Source organism: Anomaloglossus baeobatrachus, chromosome 1, assembly GCF_048569485.1.
Source record: "Anomaloglossus baeobatrachus isolate aAnoBae1 chromosome 1, aAnoBae1.hap1, whole genome shotgun sequence".
Lineage (NCBI taxonomy): Eukaryota > Metazoa > Chordata > Amphibia > Anura > Aromobatidae > Anomaloglossus > Anomaloglossus baeobatrachus.
The window spans coordinates 73,283,228-73,303,258 of NC_134353.1; the positions used below are offsets into that span (position 1 = coordinate 73,283,228).

Genomic DNA, 20,031 nt, shown 5'->3' on the forward strand with positions numbered 1-20,031 from the left:
GAAGGAGGAAACCCAGCGTTTGGTGATGTCCATGGGTTCCAGACTTAAGGCAGTGATTGCCTCCAAAGGATTCGCAACAAAATATTGAAAATAAAAAGTTTTTTTTTGGGTTTGGTTTATTTGTCCAATTACTTTTGACCTCCTAAAATGTGGAGTGTTTGTAAAGAAATATGTACAATTCCTACAATTTCTATCAGATATTTTTGTTTAAACCTTCAAATTAAACGTTACAATCTGCACTTGAATTCTGTTGTAGAGGTTTCATTTCAAATCCAATGTGGTGGCATGCAGAGCCCAACTCGCGAAAATTGTGTCACTGTCCAAATATTTCTGGACCTAACTATATATATATAGATATATATATATATATATATATATATATATAAAATAATTATTTATTATTTATTATTTTTTTTACATTTATTTATTTGTTTTTTTTTTGTTTTTTTGGTTGTTTTTTTTAAAAATTAGCTTAGGGGCCATAAACCCATGAACCTTTGATCATCTGATCGCTTGTACTAAATACTGCAATGCCATTGTATTGCACTACATTGTAAGAGTCACTACTGTATGCTACACGTAGGTCTTCACAGGAGTAGCATAATGTCAAGGCATGGGGTTCTTCAGCAGACCCTCACTTGCCATAGCAAGATATGGCTAATTGGCTATCCTCCAATCACATCATGGGGGGCAATGGACACATGAAACAATGGTATTTAAGAGGTTACAAGCAGCTCCACACACTGCTATTAGAGGTAGATGGTGTGAACTCCAATAATCCCAAGAATGGAGCCCAATTTAAATGGAGTAGAGGTAAATGATACACAAGGGTTCTCCATTCACTGTCTGTGGGACTGTCAAAGATAAGATACGTAGCTGATTACAACCCTATAGACAATGAAAGGAGCAGAGGTGCACATGCTTGACCTCCCAGTGGTCAGACCAGTAAGTTATCCTCCATCCTGCAGATAAGGAATAACTTGCAAACATATTAGATCCACCTTAAGTAAATTGCAAATTGAGTGGAGGTTAATCATATGGAACGCTTCTCTATTCACTGTCTATGGGACTGTCGAAGATACGTAGCTGATCACAGCCCTATAAACAATGAAAGGAGCAGAGATGAGCATGCGCGACCTCCCAATGGTCAGACCAGTAATTATCCTGCTTCCCGCAGATAAGGAATAACAAACATATTATACCCACTAAGTAAATTGCAATGAGCAGCTATTCAGTAAAAGGTCATGTTTTCAACTTACCAATCTGATTTCCTAACCCAGAATCAGCTTTGTCGATTAGATCAGAACTTAAATATGTTTTCAGGAACCACCTAAAAAAAATAATAAAAAAATAACAGCTACAATGCCATATAATGTACTCCAAGCACAGACATTAATTAGGACCATAATTAAGCTTTTCTTTACTACGGAGTTAAGTATGTAAACATAGCCCTTTGACTTGGATTGATTATTTAGATAAAGTGGTAAATCGATACCCCACCCCCCAGGAGCCAGTAGCCCCCGCCCTCAGCTCCACCCCTGCATAAGGTTCTGTACAGGATTGGAGCTGAATTAACCAGTATAGATGCAGAGAATTCAACTTTACAAATGCATGAGAGCAAAAGGATGGAAAAAGCAGCTACCTACTGATGGAAAGGACACAGCGGCTCAGTGACAGTCTTTGGGTTTAATGGCCTATCATCGCTTGTGGAAGGATTCATCTCTGTCCACATCGGATTTGGACCATCAGCAGCAGCAGTGGACTGAATTATCTGCACAATACCATCGACAACCACGGCCTGCTGTACAGAGTTGTCAGAACAGAGGACAAAGTACATCCCTACGTAAAGAAAGGTATAATATTCAATGTCAGATCACTTTTTATACATAAATACATTCTCATTCTTAGGGGAGGGGGTAATTTTACAGTAATTAGTGCTTGTTTAGAAAAAAATATTCCTAATTCTGAATGAACCTTAGTAGTGACCAAATACAAAGTGATTGTTAGTGTTTCTATTCTGCACTTTTTTGGGGCAGTTCATACAAAGTGCATTATTCAGCAGAAGCGAGAGGTCAGGACTCAGGAGGGGACGTCCACCAGGATAATTATAGGGATCACCCATAAGACTCATTTACAAGAGCTGATTATCTGCCAAGCAAGCATTCATGAAGACATTTCATCCCGATTCTTGGTCATGAAAACATTGTACTGATCAACCAACAATCAAGAAAAAGGCTGGTGTCACAGGGAGTTTTGCACAAACTTATGGAATTTTCAGCCTCATCCAAGTTTGAGATTTTTCTCTGATGAGAGTGCCTTTCCCAGTAATACAGGCTGGCTGTCAGGTCTGTGTTTATACAGAGTGCTGCTGTCTTTATTAGGTCTTATAACAGCACAGCTTCTATCTTGCAGTGATTTCCTTTTCCTTTTCTATTTGTCATCCCTACACACATGTTTTCTCCTATCCAGCGTAAACCCCCCACCCCGTTCCCTCTGACATCTTTAAAGTGAGTCAAGCAAAGGACCATCAGAACTTAGTCAGAGGTTTGATAGTTTTCTAACATTTTTGGAAAATCATTCAGCTACATAACTGACTTATAGACACACTAAAGCGGCAAAATGGTACAACATTTTTGATGAAGATTATGTAGAGATTTTCTTGTCTTTGTTCAATTGCAATCAAAATTATTCACCCCATCTCAAATTAGTTTTATTACCACAATTTACAACATAGGAAAAAGAAGACGTTATCACTAGTTGGCACCAGATTCCTGAGGAGAAGGGGGTCAAATATTCTCAAGTGACTGCAAAAGACCTCCAAAAAGATTTGGTGGCAGGAAGCACTGAGGTTTCAGTTTATACAGTAAGGGGCATACTAAATGTTGAAGGTCTCCGTGTCTAAATTGAGAGATGCACGTCTCTACTGCCTCAAAAGCACAGAAAAGTATGAGGAATAAAAATGAAGGTATGCTGAAAAGAACACCCTGCTTTCAGGGCAGCATGGTGGTGGCTTAGTGATATATTCCGTGAAGCATGGTGATGGCTCAGTTATACCTACAGTGAAGTATGACGATGGCTCAGTGATGCCTGCTTGTTGATGTCTACAGTGAGGCATGGCAAAGGCTCGGTGATGTCTTCAATGAAGTGTAGTGCCCTGGAAAACAGGTAGTTGCACATGTAGGCCCCCACATAACACCGATCCCATAAAGGGTTAAATCAGCCGACCTGAAACCCTAGTCACTCCCCTCAGGGAAGGACGGACACACCAGTGGGCAGGACCAGGCGGTTGGGACACACCCACCTAGGGGTCTGGAGAGTCTGGGGCGGGAAAACAGTCAGATAAGTTGGAATTGAAGTTTGGAGTGGATGTGCAAGCTGACAGGTGCCAGGGTCGAAGCCTTGACACCTGGGCTAGGTGGCAGACGGTAGCCAGAGTCTGCAGGAGACAGGAAGAAGACTGCGGAGATCCGAGGTGTACCGGGCCAGGGTTGTAGGCCGCCGGTACCAACACCGGAGAACCGACCCGGAAACCATGTACACAGAGTCGGTACTCGAACCCTGAAGCCAGGACCGAAACCAACGGCCTAGCTAATTAACCGATTGAAGGCAGGATTTTAGTTCCTGTCCCAACCTAAGTCCCGAAAAGTAGACAACCACCCACAGAGAGGGTAGGGCCACCACCAGGGTCCGTAGATCCCAAGGGTCAGCGTCAGACGGGCACGGCTTTCAACAAAAGGACCGGGACCGGACTTCCACGTTTCACACCGGGAAGTCCTACATACAAAACACTGAGTGCAGAGGAGAGAGACTTTGACTACCAGTCTGGGTGTGGGATCAGATACAACCGTCTGCGGAAGCCGGCCACCATCACCTTGGTTTACCACAGGACTCGTGTGCTTCATTTGACTGTGAGTAACATCCCCGACCTAGCCGGGTGCGCCGGCCCCTGCACTCACCATCCCCAGCATAGAGACATTGGGCCCCGGGACATCCATCCCTACCCACGGAGGGGTTAACATCCAGCTGCCAGCCTAACGTCCCAGGGAGCCCCGCAACAGCAGCAGTGGTGCTACATCTCACCATACACCGTGGGTGGCGTCACAGACATTCTACAACTAATCCCGTATAAATACATCCCCTTTCATTCGGAGTGTCCGCGCGACCCCCGGGTCCGGAGGACCCCTCGAGCCGTACCGTAGATCCGGATCCGAGCAGCGCCTGCTGCTGGCACGGGGGTGACACAGAAGCATGCCGGTGGATCAGTAATGTCTACAGTGAAGCATGGCAGAAGATCACAGAGCATAATAAATGTGAGATGGAAAATATCTAAACATTCTTATACTCACCTCACCACTCACCTCTCCTCACCATCCCATCCTCTGCATATTTTTATCGCTCTCAATCTAGGCCCGGGACTTACAGCTCTGATGAGGCCAGGGAGGGTTCTGTACAAGTCCACAAAAAGTCACAATGTCATGACATTACGACATGTACTGTGACCTTGCACGTTCGTGGGCAGAATTATCCTATAGCTTCTTCAGAGCTGGAAGTTTCAACCTAGAGAAGCCCGGGGATTTCAGTGCTTTGTCAGTGATCAGAAGGTGCTGGAGAGATAAGTATAAACATTTATATTTTTAACGTTTTATGGCTTTTTACCATTCAGAAAATGGCCATCTTGCCGAATCCACAGAAATGTGAATTGCAAAAATCTTGGCAAATTAAGATCTTTGTAAAATTACAGTAGAATTCAATTCAATTGAACATATTCGTTCATCTCTATTCCTCAAAGTCCACAAAGACTTGGTTTTAGAAGATGTCCTGGAAAATTCTAGAGTGTCCATCACATCACCTAAGGCTGCTTTCACACTACGTTTTTTTAACATGCGTCATTAACGTTTTTTTGCTGAAAAAGTGGATCCTGTTTTTACAAAGAAAAACGCATGTGTCATTTTGCAGGATCCTGTCACTTGAAGTTTATGGGCGGGCATTGAAGTCATGTGATCGGGAGTGAGGGGAACTGAACGTGATAGACTGGGAGCCGGCATCTGACAGCTGCAGACGCTGGTAACCAAGGTAAATATCGGGTAACTAAGCGAAGCGCTTTGCTTGGTTACCCGATATTTACCTTGGTTTCGAGCGTCCGACGCTCTCAGGGGGGGAAAGAGGAGATGAGAGAGAGGGAGGGGTAGAGAGGGAGGGGGAGAGAGAGACTGATCACGCGAGGCTGGTTTCTGGGCATGCTCAGTAGAGCAAGCAGGATCCTGTCTATCAGTATGCCAGCGTTCACCTGCGTTTGCGTGCAGCATAGTGAGGATTTAGTGAAAAACAGTATTTGGACGCAGCTCAAGTAGCGTTTTTGAAAAAAGTTAAAAAACTGCAAGTCGCTGGATCCTCACTATAGCGCACGCAAACGCATGTGAACGCATGTTGACGCGAGCCCATTGTAAATGCATTGAAATGAAAACGCATTTGCACTGGATCCGTTTTTGCGTTAAAAAAACGTTCAGGACGCATGTTAAAAAAACATAGTGTGAAAGCCGCCTTACTTGAAGGTTGTTGTGTTCAGCCATTTAAATTGTTTTTACTTCTCTGGTTTCTTGCAAGTTGTTGGAAGGTTTACAGTTTGCTAATAAATGTAATTTTCAATGGGGGTTGAATAATTTTGATTGTAACTGTATTTTGAAAGTAAATGAAAATAAAAATTATTTTATACACAGGTGTAAATAGCCTTTAAACAAGCGCAGATCAATCTATTTAGTCTTCATCACTCATCTTGGGCGAGAATCTGCTTATGTAAACTCAACATTAGTAATGGCACAGATAAAAGTATATTGCTATAAAGTTAGCTCAGCTTGGTAAAATTTCCAGTGGTACAACCATGATGCAGCTTTATTTCTACAGTAATTTCACAGATGTTGGGGACATTGCTCCAATGGAAATGTCGCGGGCGAAGGAGGGAACGCCGCGCTCTCCCACTGCTCGGGTCCGGCTGCCGCTGCTGCTGCGGCCTCTGCTGCTCGGTGGCTCGAGTGATGGGCCGGATCCCGGGGACTCGAGCAGCGCTCCTCGCCCGTGAGTGAAAAGGGGATTGGTTTTGGGGCTCCGGCTACAGGTCGGCCCGCCGGGGCGGGCATGCTGGGTATCGCTACCGGTGGCGGTGGTAGCGGGCCTAGTGGCGGGGTCACGGCTTCCGAGACGGGTGGCGAGGGAGGCAGCAGGGCGAGAGGGTTTAGACCGGGTCCCGCAGCCGCGATGACCGGCCCTTCAAGGGCATCGGGGCGTGGGTCACTCACCCTCCCTACCTCAGCTTCCTCCTCGCGTCTCCGCACGGCCGCTATAACCTCCGCCATGTCGGTCTCCCACTCCTCCATGAGGAGCTGCATTTTGACCTGCAGCCTCTGGTAGAGCTGCGCGGTCCGGATTTCCACCCACGCCGCGGTTCCAGGCGCGGGGGCCACGGTGCTTCGGGACGGCATCCACATGTTGCTGGCGGCTCCTCCAAGGAACAAGATGGCTGCAGAGTCCTGGCGTCCCCGCTTTTATAGCCGCGGCTAAATGCGACCAGTCGCCATTTCGTCCCCCTTAGCCTCTTTCCGGCCCCTCCTCATTCGGGGCGGGGTTTTGGCCTTCGCGCCTCCACTACTCGAGAAGACGCTCGAGTGGGAACTTTTCGCGCCAAAGATGGCGACTTCCGAAATTTTTCGGCCGGACACCTCTGGCGGTCACAAGGCGCACCTCTACCCAACGGCAGAGCGGTAAGATCCTGTTCGTGACGCCAAGTTGTCGCGGGCGAAGGAGGGGACGCCGCGCTCTCCCACTGCTCGGGTCCGGCTGTCGCTGCTGCTGCGGCCTCTGCTGCTCGGTGGCTCGAGCGATGGGCCGGATCCCGGGGACTCGAGCGGCGCTCCTCGCCCGTGAGTGAAAAGGGGATTGGTTTTGGGGATTTATTGTCCGTGACGCCACCCACGGTTGTGGTGATTGTGTGGACACCACCGCTGCTCTGTATGGGGATCCCGGGAGCGGTGACAGGGAGCAGCTTTGTTGTTATTTCTCCCCTCCGTGGGTAGGGGGGTTGGTTGTCCCGGGGCCCGGTGATGGGGTAGGGATGGATGGCAGGCCAGGTGTAGGGCCTGGTGAGGTGCAGGGTCACGAGGGCAGCGCTGTGCCGCACGGCACGGTGGTACTCACTCAGCCTGAGACGTTGACACAGTTCTCGGTAAAACACACGGCTGGAAAGACGGTTCCCACGGACGGCTGCTGTTGCTTTTCCCCCGGTAGTTGACGGTGACGGTCTCTGTCCCTACACCTAATGAAATGTTGGTAGCGATGGGTTCCCACCGGTAACCCGCTCCCCGGCTTGGATATGGGCCGGAGGAGCCCCTCTTTGCCCGCAGGCGCTGGACCTGAGAAACTGGTGCCTTGGCGGTGGCGGTGTCTCTCTCCTACGGTTGGACTGTTGCCTTCAATCGGGACTTGGTTGTTGGGAGACCCAGGAGGTCCCCTTCACTGACGGATTTGGCAAATTCACGGCGACTCCTAGCCTTGCCGGGATCCGAAAGGCCCCTGCCAATGGTGCTGGCTTCTCTTCGTATACCGTTCCGGTACCGCCGGGCCACCACCCGTCCACGGTCCTTTCGGCAACCTCCGATCAGCCTCTCCTGCAGACGGTCACCGCCGTCTGCTGACCTTGCTGTCTCAGTCCGGGGCACACACCCGGACCAACTTCAGGCTTTCTCAGCTGTCACTTTCTCTTCCACTTTAACTCCTCTCACTTGCTCCTCTCTTCAACTCTACTTCACTACAAATTCTGACTAGACTGAACTCCTTGGTTTTCCCGCCTCCAGGGCTGTGAACTCCTCGGTGGGCGGAGCCAACCGCCTGGCCCACCCCCTGGTGTGGACATCAGCCCCTGGAGGAAGGCAACAAGGATTTTTGGGTAGCTTCGGTGTACCTATCCGGGGTGTAGGGTGTGGTGGTGTCATGACCTGTGACCCCTGGCTTGCCCAGGGCGTCACAGAAACTCTTCGGATGATGGCCATAACTTGGTGGCTTGACTTCATGCACAGAACTTCGAAGTAGAGCAGTAAGATACACCATACCCGGGAACAATAATGTTTATTATCTCAATTCTAGTCCACAGATCAAGTGCTATCGCCCATATTTCCATAAAATATACCAGACACAGGCACAACTTCTGAAGAAACTGTCATGATCCAGGTCTGTATTAGCCGCTGTGGTTTTATTATTTCGCCCAGCTCCGGCCTGGTCACGCCAAAGATTAACTCCTCCCTGCCTTACTCTGGTCTCTGAGATTCTATATCCTGGTGCTGCACCTTCGGTTCAGTGCCAGTGATAGTTTATGCTCTGCAGCATGTGTTACTGGCTCTGGTGAGTTACCTGATCTGTCCTGCCTCCCAGCTACCATGTTCTGACTCGTACTATCCTCGTTCGTCTGTCTATCCTGGTCCCTAACTACCCGCTCCTGTCTACTGTATACCCCTCCCTGTTTGTCTTATCCCGGTCTCGACCTGTTTGTCCTCACACCCTTGTTTATACTTGGAATTCCCTGCATCTGATCTGTATCCTCATTCCTAACTTTGGCTCCGACTCTACACCCTGTTGCATACGTGACTTCCCAGCTTCTGACCCTCGGCTATCACCTGACCACGATTTGATTATCCCTGTGCTTTTGACAAGACCTCCTGCTGCTGACCTGGTTTACTGACTACTCTACTGCCATCTGGTGGTTTGCCTGCTAACTACACTCTGAAGCTACACTGTTTGTAACTTCAGCATCTCCCTTAGTACAGTGTGACAATAACCTTTCTGATTCAATCCAACTCAAAACATAAAATCATAGAATGATAGAGTTGGAAGAGATATCAAGGACCCTTGGGTCTAACCCCCTGTGAGTGCAGGTTTTCCTAAATCATCCCAGCTATTTGTTCACCCAGCTTACTCTTGAAGATTTCCATTGATGGAGAGCTCACTACCTCCCGTGGTAGCCTGTTCCACTTTCTCACTTACAATAGTTTCACGCAAACTGGGGGGTTCAGTGTTACAAAATTCCTTCCTACAAATGTGTGCACCCCTCTTTTGTGAGAGACCCTTAATTTCTTATTTTACAAGTTCACTGCTTTTTCACGACTTGCTAGCCAAACTTTTTTTTTAATCCAATCAATTTTTATTGTAGGAAGTTACATTACAAAAGGAGAAATTCAGGTATCATTGGCAATAATACACAAAGAGGACAACGCTGTAACACGTGGTAGTATCACCTTTGATTATGATTCACATTTCCTGTCACAGCACCAACAATCATGTCTGATGCAAGTTGCAACTTTTTTAGGTTAATCAATACCCAATACGTATAGAGTCAACCTACCAATTTACTCTTTAATCCTCAAAACGAGGGTTCCAAACATTGCTAGCCAAACTTTTGACAGCCTGAAATGAAGGCTGCTTTCACACTTGCGTTGGACGGCTTCTGTTGCTATCCGCAGCCTTGAGGAATTACGGTAACCGTTGCAGGAACCGTTATATTCTTCATAGACTTCTATTAGCTACGGATAGCAACGGATGGTCTTGCGTTGCATCCGCTGCACGACGCTGCGTCGTTATTTTGACGCTGCACCCGGGCGGAGGGAACGCTGCATGTAACGTTTTTTGAGCAGCGCAATTCGTAGGTCTCTCTCTGGCTCCCTGCACTCGTAACCAGGGTGAACATCGGGTTACGAAACAATGCGCTTTCCCTAGTTACCCGATATTTACCCTGGCTACGGGTGCAGGGAGCCCGACACTTTCCCGCTCGGCTCCGCCCCCTCCCGCACTTCACTCCACGTGTACACACGCACGCACACACACACTCACCTGTCCCCAGCCTTGCACTCCTCGCTGCACTGACGTCCTCAGTGCCATGGTCCCGCTTGGCTCGGCTCCACAAACCCCACACTCCGCCCCCGCACTCCTCCCCCCTCACACATTCTCGGCGGCCGAACGATCAGCTGATCACCCGGTGACCGGCTGCTGTGAGCAATCAGCTGAGCACCCGGCGACCGGCTGCTGTGAGCGATCAGCTGATCACCCGGCTACCGGCTGCTGTGAGCGTTCAGCTGATCGTTCACAATAGTCTGCCGCCGGTAAAACGAAAGAAGAAGAAAAAAAAATAAAAAATAAAGATTCCGTTGTTTTGTACGATCCGTTGCATCTGTTGTGCCACTAAATGCAACACATCCGTTGCAACCGTCACACAACGCAATGCAACGGATGCTGTTCAACGCAAGTGTGAAACTAGCCTTATTGACAACCATCAGACATGAAAAAAAAAATACACATATAGTATAAATGTATAAATATCTCCCAACATGATTATGTTTATTCTTTCAAAGCCCATCATCTTGCACCACTCATCTTGGGATATGTCGAATCAAGATTAAAAGGAAAGAATGGGCATAATTTTGTTTGTTTTTTTTGTTTGGCTTAATTAATGAATTTCCAAAATCCTTGTACTCTGATGAGACCGATACCGGCTAACTTATTTGCTCTGATAAAGAAGGCTTGTAAGAACCAACATATGGCACCAACTTTAGAAGGAAGTAAAAGACAAGTATTTTTAATACAAATATATTACATAAATGATTTACAAATGGTTTAAAGAGAAATTGTCAAAAGGTCAAAAGAACCCAAGTATTGCAATATTTTTATTGCCGTTGCTCTCCTCAGTATTCCTCTTTTTTCTTTATTTTTAAAACAACAGGGCGGAGCTGACAGGATCCTCGGGGGCGGGTCATTAGGCTGCTCTGCAAAATTACACTTTGAGCAATTCCCTCTTGGTAAAGGACATAAAATATTGCATTAAATAATAAGTTCCATATCTACGGCGGATAAAAAAGAAGATAATAAAAAAAACCAAAATACTCAAAGGAAAATCAAGAGCAAAAACTGGCCACTTTCAGAAAATGTCTGAAAGGTGATTACATCCAGGAAAGTGTTACTAACCTTCCTCCATTAAAAGATTCTTGTAAAGGAGACTTAGTGACCCTTCATTTAACAAGACTTGAATCCCAGCATCTTCTTCCTCTGGAGACGTTAGCCAAAAAGACTGGTCTAAAAATATGTTCTCCATGCAGTGATCCAGGAATCCTGCGTGAAATGAGAAGAAAACAATGAGCCGCTTTGCTATGATTGTCATATTATACAATAGTGAAACTTGGTGACCTATAGATTAGCACTATTGCTTTGCAACACTGGGTCCAAATCCAGACAACAACAATATCCATATAGAGACTATATGTTGTCCCCGTGTTTGCATGGGTTTTCTCGTGTACTCTGCTTTCTTCCCACACTCCAAACACATAACGATAAGTTATTGATTTCCTATCAAATGAGCCATAGTGTGTATGAGATAGAGAAATTAGACTATGAGCCTGTCATGAGTGTGTCATAGGTGACAGACAGTCATATGGTTTCTGGCCATAGAAGGTCACAGCGTTTGGCTGCGCAGAATGCTCCCTGACTTTCCATTGTTCCTGCTGTCAGTATTCATTGGTATAGGTAGCTTTCCTGCTGGATTCGTCTTTACCTTTTAGGACCCAGCAGGAGCTCACCTTCCACCCAGCTGCTGATCATCAGTATTCTATTGGTGCTTAAATAGTCCCTTCTTCCCTGGACTGATGCTGGTGATATTATTCAGGTCATTTTAGCTCTGGTTGCAAGCAGGTGGCTTGCTCTCATCTGTAGTATTGTTGCTTTGCTGAACTCCTGCCTGGGTCATCTGTGGATAAGTAGTTCATGCATTTTCCCCCCATTTGTCCTCCTTGTGTTTTACTTTAGTGTTTAGTGGGGTCAACGAAGAGCTCATTCCACCTGTTCAGTATTTAGGGTCCAGCACTAGGGATACCAAGGGCCAGGTATCCAGCTCAGTGCATAGGTGCAGAACCTATCTAGGGTGGTGAGGGAGCCCAGGGATCAGCAGTTGGTTTGGTCAGGGGTCACCATCTCCTCCTTCCCTAGACCCGGGGATCCCCTTCCCTTACCTTTTGCAGCTCACTTGGTTCTTTCGTTGCCTAGTGTGACAGAGCACCATTGGGGACATGGAGGGATGTGAGTGATGACTGTCTGTGTACATTACTGCTGCATAAGAAATATACCCAAAGCAAAAATTGAATAGTGCATTTTAGAGAAGACAGGAAATGTGGCAAGTGGTGGCTGTAAATACTATGGTACTGTACAACTCTAAAGAATAAAACCACCTAGAAAGTTAGCAAGTGTACAAATGTAATAAATTTGGTACAAGTAGATGTTGCTGTGGATTGTTCACATGAATACACAGTGATTTATATCTAGTTTTCTTAAAACAATATATAGTGGAGTCTTGGATTATGAGCATAATTGGTTCCGGGACTCTGCTCTTAAAGCAAGTTACTCTTAAAGCAAATTTTCCCATAGGAAATAATTGAAATGCAGACAATTCGTTCCCCAACTCAAAAATATTTACTGTATTTATACAAACTTATTACAGTAACAAAATAATGTCCTGTATTCATATAAAATTATTACAGTGCACTAATACAAATACTGTACAGTAAAAGCATATAAAGCAATTTAAACTGCACGTAGCTTACAATAGAATTGTTGGTGTGTGGGAGGTACAATAGAGAAAAAATGATGTATAAATATGACAATCTTTAAACTAGTACAAAGCACACAAAAAACCACACCCCAAATCTAATTTCCCCAAAATAAGGGCAGAAGTAAGCCAAATATGAGGTAGGAATACTGCACAGTCAGATTACAGTACAAGCAATGTGTTGCACTTGTTAGCAGAAAAAGTACAATACAGTATCCACAAATGCAAATTGATAGACATGCTATATAGTATATACTGTACAATGATATATTGTATACAGTACATATGTACAGAAAGTCCCCTCCAGAGCGGGTCAGAGCGCGGTGAAAGGACGGATCCGGAAGTATACACGGTGAGGATTTGCTCTTATTTCAAATCATTGCTCTTAAACCAAGTTACAGATTTGCAAAAAGCTTAAGTTACTCTAAGGTTCCACTGTATACAAATAGGTCATTACTATCTGGGATAAGATACTATTGTATTTCATCATTGTCTTGAATCTTTTGGATCCTTCCAGCAGTAAACAATATGCTTAAGTTAATGGATTTGTAAGAAACTGACCCTACTACCCGTACTACCCGTACCCATACTGTATATAATACTAAAGTGAGCTTTTCCCATAAAATATGTGATGTGATGGGAAATATGCCGCACCATTTACATTAACAATCTTTTTACAGCTGCTGTTATGTTTCCATACCAATGTCTATGGCATTATACTGCTTGATTGAGAACATTATTGCCCGCAGTACTAACTACTGGCCACAAGAGGTCACTTTCTTCCTCGTTACTCCTATGTAGACTCTTGTTAGCTCTTGTGTAGAGGAGAGATTTAAAGGGAACCTGTCAGATCCAATATGCACCTAGAACCAAGAGCAGTTCTGGGTGTATATTGCTAGTCCCTGCCTGACTGTCCCAGCATCTAGAACCATAGATAAAGAGATCTTTAAGAAAAGTATTTCTAAAGATCCTTTATGATATGCAAATGTGCGCAAGGACTAGTCCCCTGGCTGTTAGTTCCCCTGAGCAGGAGGCAGGAAGCACCCATGGGGAGGAGCGTGGGGATGCCGGGTAACGTGGTGAGAGCCAGCCACGGCAGTGAGTGAGTGTGTGTCCCTGCAGGGGGGGTCAAGGGGTGTAGGGACACCAGTGCTACACCAAGTGAATTCAGCAGCAGAACATTCCTCAGAAAACCATCAATACCTTCACTGATAGCAGTGAAGGCTGTAAGTACAGGATTTTTGCACATGGCGCTCATAGTCAACACTGATTAAATTGAGATGTTTGAAAATTTAGTTCCATTTTTTCATCCTATCAGTGACATGTCTATCCAACTTGGAATTTTTATAGTCTCACAACGTTTCCTTCTTTAAATTGCAATTTCTATGTTGATGAGTGTATACAGTAATTAAACAAAAAAAAACCTTCCAAATATATAGATTTTTAAGTTGGAGCCACAATAAAGGCAAAGTAGGGTCCAACAGATTATTATAGGTGCGGTATAATGTCTTTGCACAACTTTGAGGTTATATAGAGCCACATACTACCATGCACATAAATTCAAAGAGATCACATAGTACAAATACAATATAATTTTGACTCACTTTACATTAAAAAAATTCTTAAACATTTTCATTTACCAAGGGAATAGTAAGTAGAAAATTTCCATATCTCCTCAAAGGTTCTGAATGTCACCGTTATTAAGTCCTTCTCACTCTCAATAGACAGCAGTCGAGCCGACAGCTCCTAAAAATCAGCAACAGACATTATATTATGGATTTATTTTAAAAAACCATATATAAATAAATGATAAATCATAAATGCTTTCCCGAAAATAAGACAGGCTCTTATATTATTTCTTGCTTCAGAAGATGCGCTAGGTTAGGGCTTATTTTCAGGGGATGTCTTATATTTTCCCATGAACAACAATCCACATTTATGCTTGAACAAAAAAATCAAAATTTATTCAAATATAATCCTGTCATCACATTCTGGAACATCAACATTTTGTGTTACTCCTATTACTGGGTCAGATGCACATTTCCTTATCTGATCTGCTGTTCTCATGGGGCAGAACCCGTCCTATAGTGGTGGGTATGTACCATATTTACAAAGGGTTAAATTACCTGCTGAAATGTATAATTCTCTATGCAATGCTAAGTTTACCCTTAAAAGAAAGCAAACACCCCCTTAAAAGAATCGCACTTAATAGACACCAGACGATTAGAGTTGGCAAGTGAATGGGCTCTCACATGCAAATTTGCGTGGCTGTAATGCCCCCTGCGTTCTACAGCGTTTGGCTCCCCCTGGAGACTGGAAGCAGTATCATTCATGCGGAGTGATACTGGTACCCGATCTGTTTGTGAAAGCTGCTATGCAATGCAGCTGTAAAGGCAACGGACCTGACAGCGACGCACATCTCTGTGTGAGAGCCCACCCACCATCGGCACCTGCCAACTGTAATTGTGTGGGGTCTGGTGAGTACGATTTTTTGGGGGGATGTCTGCTTTCTTTTAGGGATGTCTGCTTTCTTTTGCAGGTGTTTGCTTTCTTTTAGAGGTGTCTGCTTTCTTTTGGGGATGTCTGCTTTTTTGGGGGGGGTGTCTGCTTTCTTTTGGGGGGTGTCTGCTTTCTTTGATGAAGAGTACTGCTGAATTCTTTAACTTTTGTAGCTGTTTAGACACTTCCTTATGGAACCGCAACTAGGACTCATTTTTGGAGTAGGGCTTATATTTTAAGAATACTCAAAAAAGCCCCCAAAATCCTACTAGGTCTTATTTTTAGGGTAGGTCTTATTTTTGGAGAAACAGTATTTATTAAAAGACTATTCCAAGCTTAGAAAAGCATTTGACTGTGTTGGAATATTAGTAAGATGAACAGATCTTTCACTATCTCACCCAACTTTGTGCGCCACAGTTGTTTTCAGGCTGCCACCACTTTCTGTGGTTGGAATAACTAATATGAAGTAGTAGCCATCTAGTTCTTCTCCACTAAGACATTTTCCATATAAAGAGAAATCTAAATGTCTCTCCATAACAAGGTGTTCTTGATGCTGGTATTACCCAAGGAGTCTTTTATTTACACATTTTGCCATTTAGTTGTGATGACCCCTTTTGTGTCTATCTTTTCTAATTGTTGGGAGGATGAAAATAGAAGCCACCATCATACGTGAGAACTCACACAGAAGACTGCTGCCACTTCCTTGCTGTCATTCTCCAGTAGACGTAGTCTGTTCCTGAGCTCTGCTTGTAATTGGGGATCAGGGATACCTCCTCGGACCATGATAAGATGGATGTTAAGATCTGTTGGACAAGAGAATAGGTTATTATTTGTCATGGTCCCTCTTCGCTAATCACAGCCTTCTCACTCTCTTGGACATTTGTGAACAGTCTCCCGCTATCCTCAACTCTCTATAACGCTGTCCTGGCTCTTTCTCAGCACACACCAACCCAGCAACTTCTTCTAAAAAGAGATGAGCGCGACTATCCTCTAACACTACACATTCATTAGCATGTTAGCACACCCACATGGGCGTACTAACATGCTAAGGGGGCAAAGATGAACTTGTGGGACCTTGTCGGGTTGGAAGGCTGAAAAACGATCACCTTTGAACAAGAAACATAAGATAAAACGTCAAGACTGGGCCAAGAAATATCTTAAGAATGATTTTTCAAAGGTTTTATGGACTGATGAAATGAGAGTGACTCTTGATGGGCCAGATGGATGGGCCAGAGGCTGGATCAGTAAAGGGCAGAGAGCTTCACTCTGACTCAGAAGCCAGCAAGGTGGAGGTGGGGTACTGGTATGGGCTGGGATCATCAAAGATGAACTTGTGGGACCTTTTCGGGTTGAGGATGGAGTGAAGCTCACCTCCCAGACCTACAGTCAGTTTCTGAAAGACAACTTCTTCAAGCAGTGGTACAGGAAGAAGTCGGTATCGTTCAAGAAAAACATGATTTTCAAAAAGGATAATGCTCCATCACATGCATCCAACTACTCCACAGCATGGCTGGCCAGTAAAGGTCTAAAAGATGAAAAAATAATGACATGGCCCCCTTGTTCACCTGATCTGAACCCCATAGAGAACCTGTGGTCCCTCATAAAATGTAAGATCTACAGGGATGGAAAACAGTCCACCTCTCGGAACAGTGTCTGGGAGGCTGTGGTGGCTGCTGCACGCAATGTTGTTTGTAAACAGATCAAGCAACTGACAGAATCTATGGATGGATAGGCTGCTGAGTGTCATCATAAAGAAAGGTGGCTATATTGATCACTAATTGTTTGGGTTTTGTTTTTGCATGTCAGAAATGTTTATTTCTAAATTTTGTGCAGTTATATTGGTTTACCTGGTGAAAATTAACAAGTGAGATGGGAATATATTTGGTTTCTATTAAGTTGCCTAATAATTCTGTACAGTAATAGTTACCTGCACAAACAGATATCCTCCTAAGATAGCCAAATATAAAAAAAACCCACTCCAACTTCCAAAAATATTAAGCTTTGATATTTATGAGTCTTTTGGGTTGATTGAGAACATAGTTATTGATCAATAAAAAAAATCCTCTAAAATACAACTTGCCTAATAATTCTGCACAAGGTGTATACAGCTGTGTATCACTATCACTAGCAACTGTTTTAACTGAGTAAATTGACCCCAACAAGCCCTGAGGTACATTTGACCCTGGTTGCCAATGTGTTAATGTGTGGAGATAGACATCAATGCATATTACTGCTGGTTTCACCCTGGCTTCCTCAGGGAGCCAGGGCGAAACACACGCCGAGTTGGGTGGAGGTCTAACATGTTAACACATTGCAAGACAGGGTGTAACGTGCATTAGGGATGTAGAGTCTATTTATGCAATGGAGGTTAGACTGTGTTTAATGTATAGATGCATTAGTCAGTCAGTATTCTATGACTTTGTATATACTCTTCACAGCTGTGGAACTCAATTTCTAATGTATTGGATGGTATATTTCAGTATAAGGTTTGATACTTTTATTCTGTACTGGATTAGGTAAAATATGTATTGTCTTTTTTAATTACTTTGTGGTTCTGTTGAGCTTCTTTGTTTATTAGTTAGTTTTATGGTATTAATACTAAGCTCCTTATATTACACTATATAATGACGACAATTGGTGATTGGATCGGACCTTTTTGGTTGGGATTATACTATCAGAATCATATATACTATCAAGATATTACAATGCTCAGTGAGTTATATTGTTTACTGTCTCCCTGACTGTTTTGTCATATCAGAACCTGTGAAATACACTCATATCCTGACCAGCTTCCTTCCCTTAGAGGTAAATCTCAAAAAAAACACTTCCTTTTCTGTGCAAATTAGTTCCTCTAACCTCACGGGATGTAGCTGAGCAAATTTGTTATCACAAGCGACCTGAAAATGAAAGTTCATTAGCTCTCAAGAGGGTCAGAGGCAGCATCCATCAAGGACCCCGTGCCCGTAGGAACCCAAGGTTCACTCTGCCACCTCAGGCTACATTCAAGATAATAAATAAATTCACTGTACTCATAGATTGTGATGCAAAACGTTTTCCAAATTTATTGAGGCGACTGTGAAGTCATTCCGACGTTTCGACCCCGCCTGGGTCTTAATCAAGAGTCGCTTCAAAATGGGTGCCTGGGATATGGAAATTTGAGTGGGTTAATAATGTTTGGTAGAGAATACCTTGAGGATAAATGTCCTGGGTTTAGCCAGCGCAGCAGCGCTGTGGCTGGTGATATGGTGGACCTTTATCCTCAAGGTATTCTCTACCAAACGCTATTAACCCACATAAATTTCCATATCCCAGGCACCCATCTTGAAGCGACTCTTGACTAAGACCCAGGCGGGGTCGAAACGTCGGAATGACTTCACATTCGCCTCAATAAATTTGGAAAACTTTTTGCATCACAATCTATGAGTGCAGTGAATTTATTTATTATCTTGGATTGGACCCATTTTTCACTTGCACCACCACCCACTTGTCAGAGTGCAGACCAATTTTTTTGATCTATACCTAAGGCTACATTCCCACTTCCATTGTTTTAAATCCATCAGGTCTGTCGTTGCGATACAACAACGGATCCGTCGTTTTTTAGAAGTCAACTGACGCAACGGATGTGTTATTTCACAGGATTCCGTTCACAGGAATCCTGTGAAAAAACGGATCCTTTACATCCGCTGTGCGATCCGTTGTGATCCGTTTGTGTTTGGGACAGCCCAATGGGTGTGCCAAACATGCTGGACATGCTCAATAGAGCATGACTGAATCCAGCACTGGATTCCGTCGTGTGACGGATTACCACAGAATCCAGCACCATAGATATCCATTATAGTTCTTGACAGATTGCGACGGAATCCTGCAAAGTGCGTTTTTTTGCCTCTCCAAAAAACGTTACATTGTGCGTTCATACCGCCCGACGGTCAGTCACTAAACGACTGATCCATCGCGCAGCGGATGCAACGCAAGACCATCAGTCACAATCCGTCGTTAATACAAGTCTATGGGGAAAAAAGGAATTCCTGCAAAATATTTTGCAGGACACTGTTATTCCTCAAGGCGACGGATTGTGACTGATGCAAAACAACAGAAGTGTGAATGTAGCCTCATCAATAGTATAAATGATACATGGAAGGGGCTTATATTAAAGGGCATGACTTAATATATTGAGACCCCAATATTAAGATCAGAATTCAGTCCAGAACCCTTTTATTAAGAGCAGCCCCCAGACCAGGCCCACATATTGTTCTTAAGCACCATTGAGCTTCGTCGCCCAGGTACAAACTCACCGGGAGCAGAGTTCTTTATTTTACATTACATCCAGTATAGCATTATCATTCATTTTTACATAAGAAACTCTTTACCTGACACAAAGTTTTCAGTTTGATCAGCGCATTGTTCGGATCTCTCTGTTAAGCAGTCATTAATATGAATGAAATCTGGAACCGTAGAGTCAGCTGTAAAGAAACATGGTAGACTTGGTAAGACGTCGCCAAAGACAGGGGAACATCTAACATGTATCTGAAGAGAAACATCGAGGCCTGATTCATTATTGCATGTGCACCTTTTTTTGTAATTTTTCTGCCTTTTTTCATTTATGCCTTAAATTCCCATCTCCAAGATCTTATTCCAATATGTAGTAGGTGTCATAATAATAATAATAATAATATTAACAAATACCTACACTGTGTGCAGAATTTATAGGCAACTGAGTATTCACATGATACTTTTTATACATGTTGTCCTACTCCAAGCTGTATAGGCTGAGAGCCAACTACCAATTCAGTAAATCAGGTGATGTGCCTCTCTGTAATGAGGAGGGGTGCGGTGTAATGACATCAACACCCTATATAAGGTGTGCTTAATTATTACGCAACTTCCTTTCCTTTGGCAAAATGGGT

The 20,031-nt window shown here is 44.2% G+C and overlaps 1 protein-coding gene across 1 annotated transcript in view; it reads right to left on the reverse strand.

Moving 5' to 3' along the window:
• SH3TC1 (SH3 domain and tetratricopeptide repeats 1) overlaps positions 1-20,031 on the reverse strand; it is a 78,435-nt gene that overhangs the window by 33,570 nt on the left and 24,834 nt on the right. Inside the window, exons 2-7 of the mRNA XM_075333267.1 lie at positions 19,495-19,587; positions 15,809-15,930; positions 14,269-14,374; positions 10,999-11,142; positions 1,647-1,839; positions 1,260-1,330 (exon numbers count right to left, since the gene is read on the reverse strand). Coding sequence (XP_075189382.1) covers positions 1,260-1,330; positions 1,647-1,839; positions 10,999-11,142; positions 14,269-14,374; positions 15,809-15,930; positions 19,495-19,587 — 729 coding nt within the window. The remainder of the gene's footprint in view (positions 1-1,259; positions 1,331-1,646; positions 1,840-10,998; positions 11,143-14,268; positions 14,375-15,808; positions 15,931-19,494; positions 19,588-20,031) is intronic.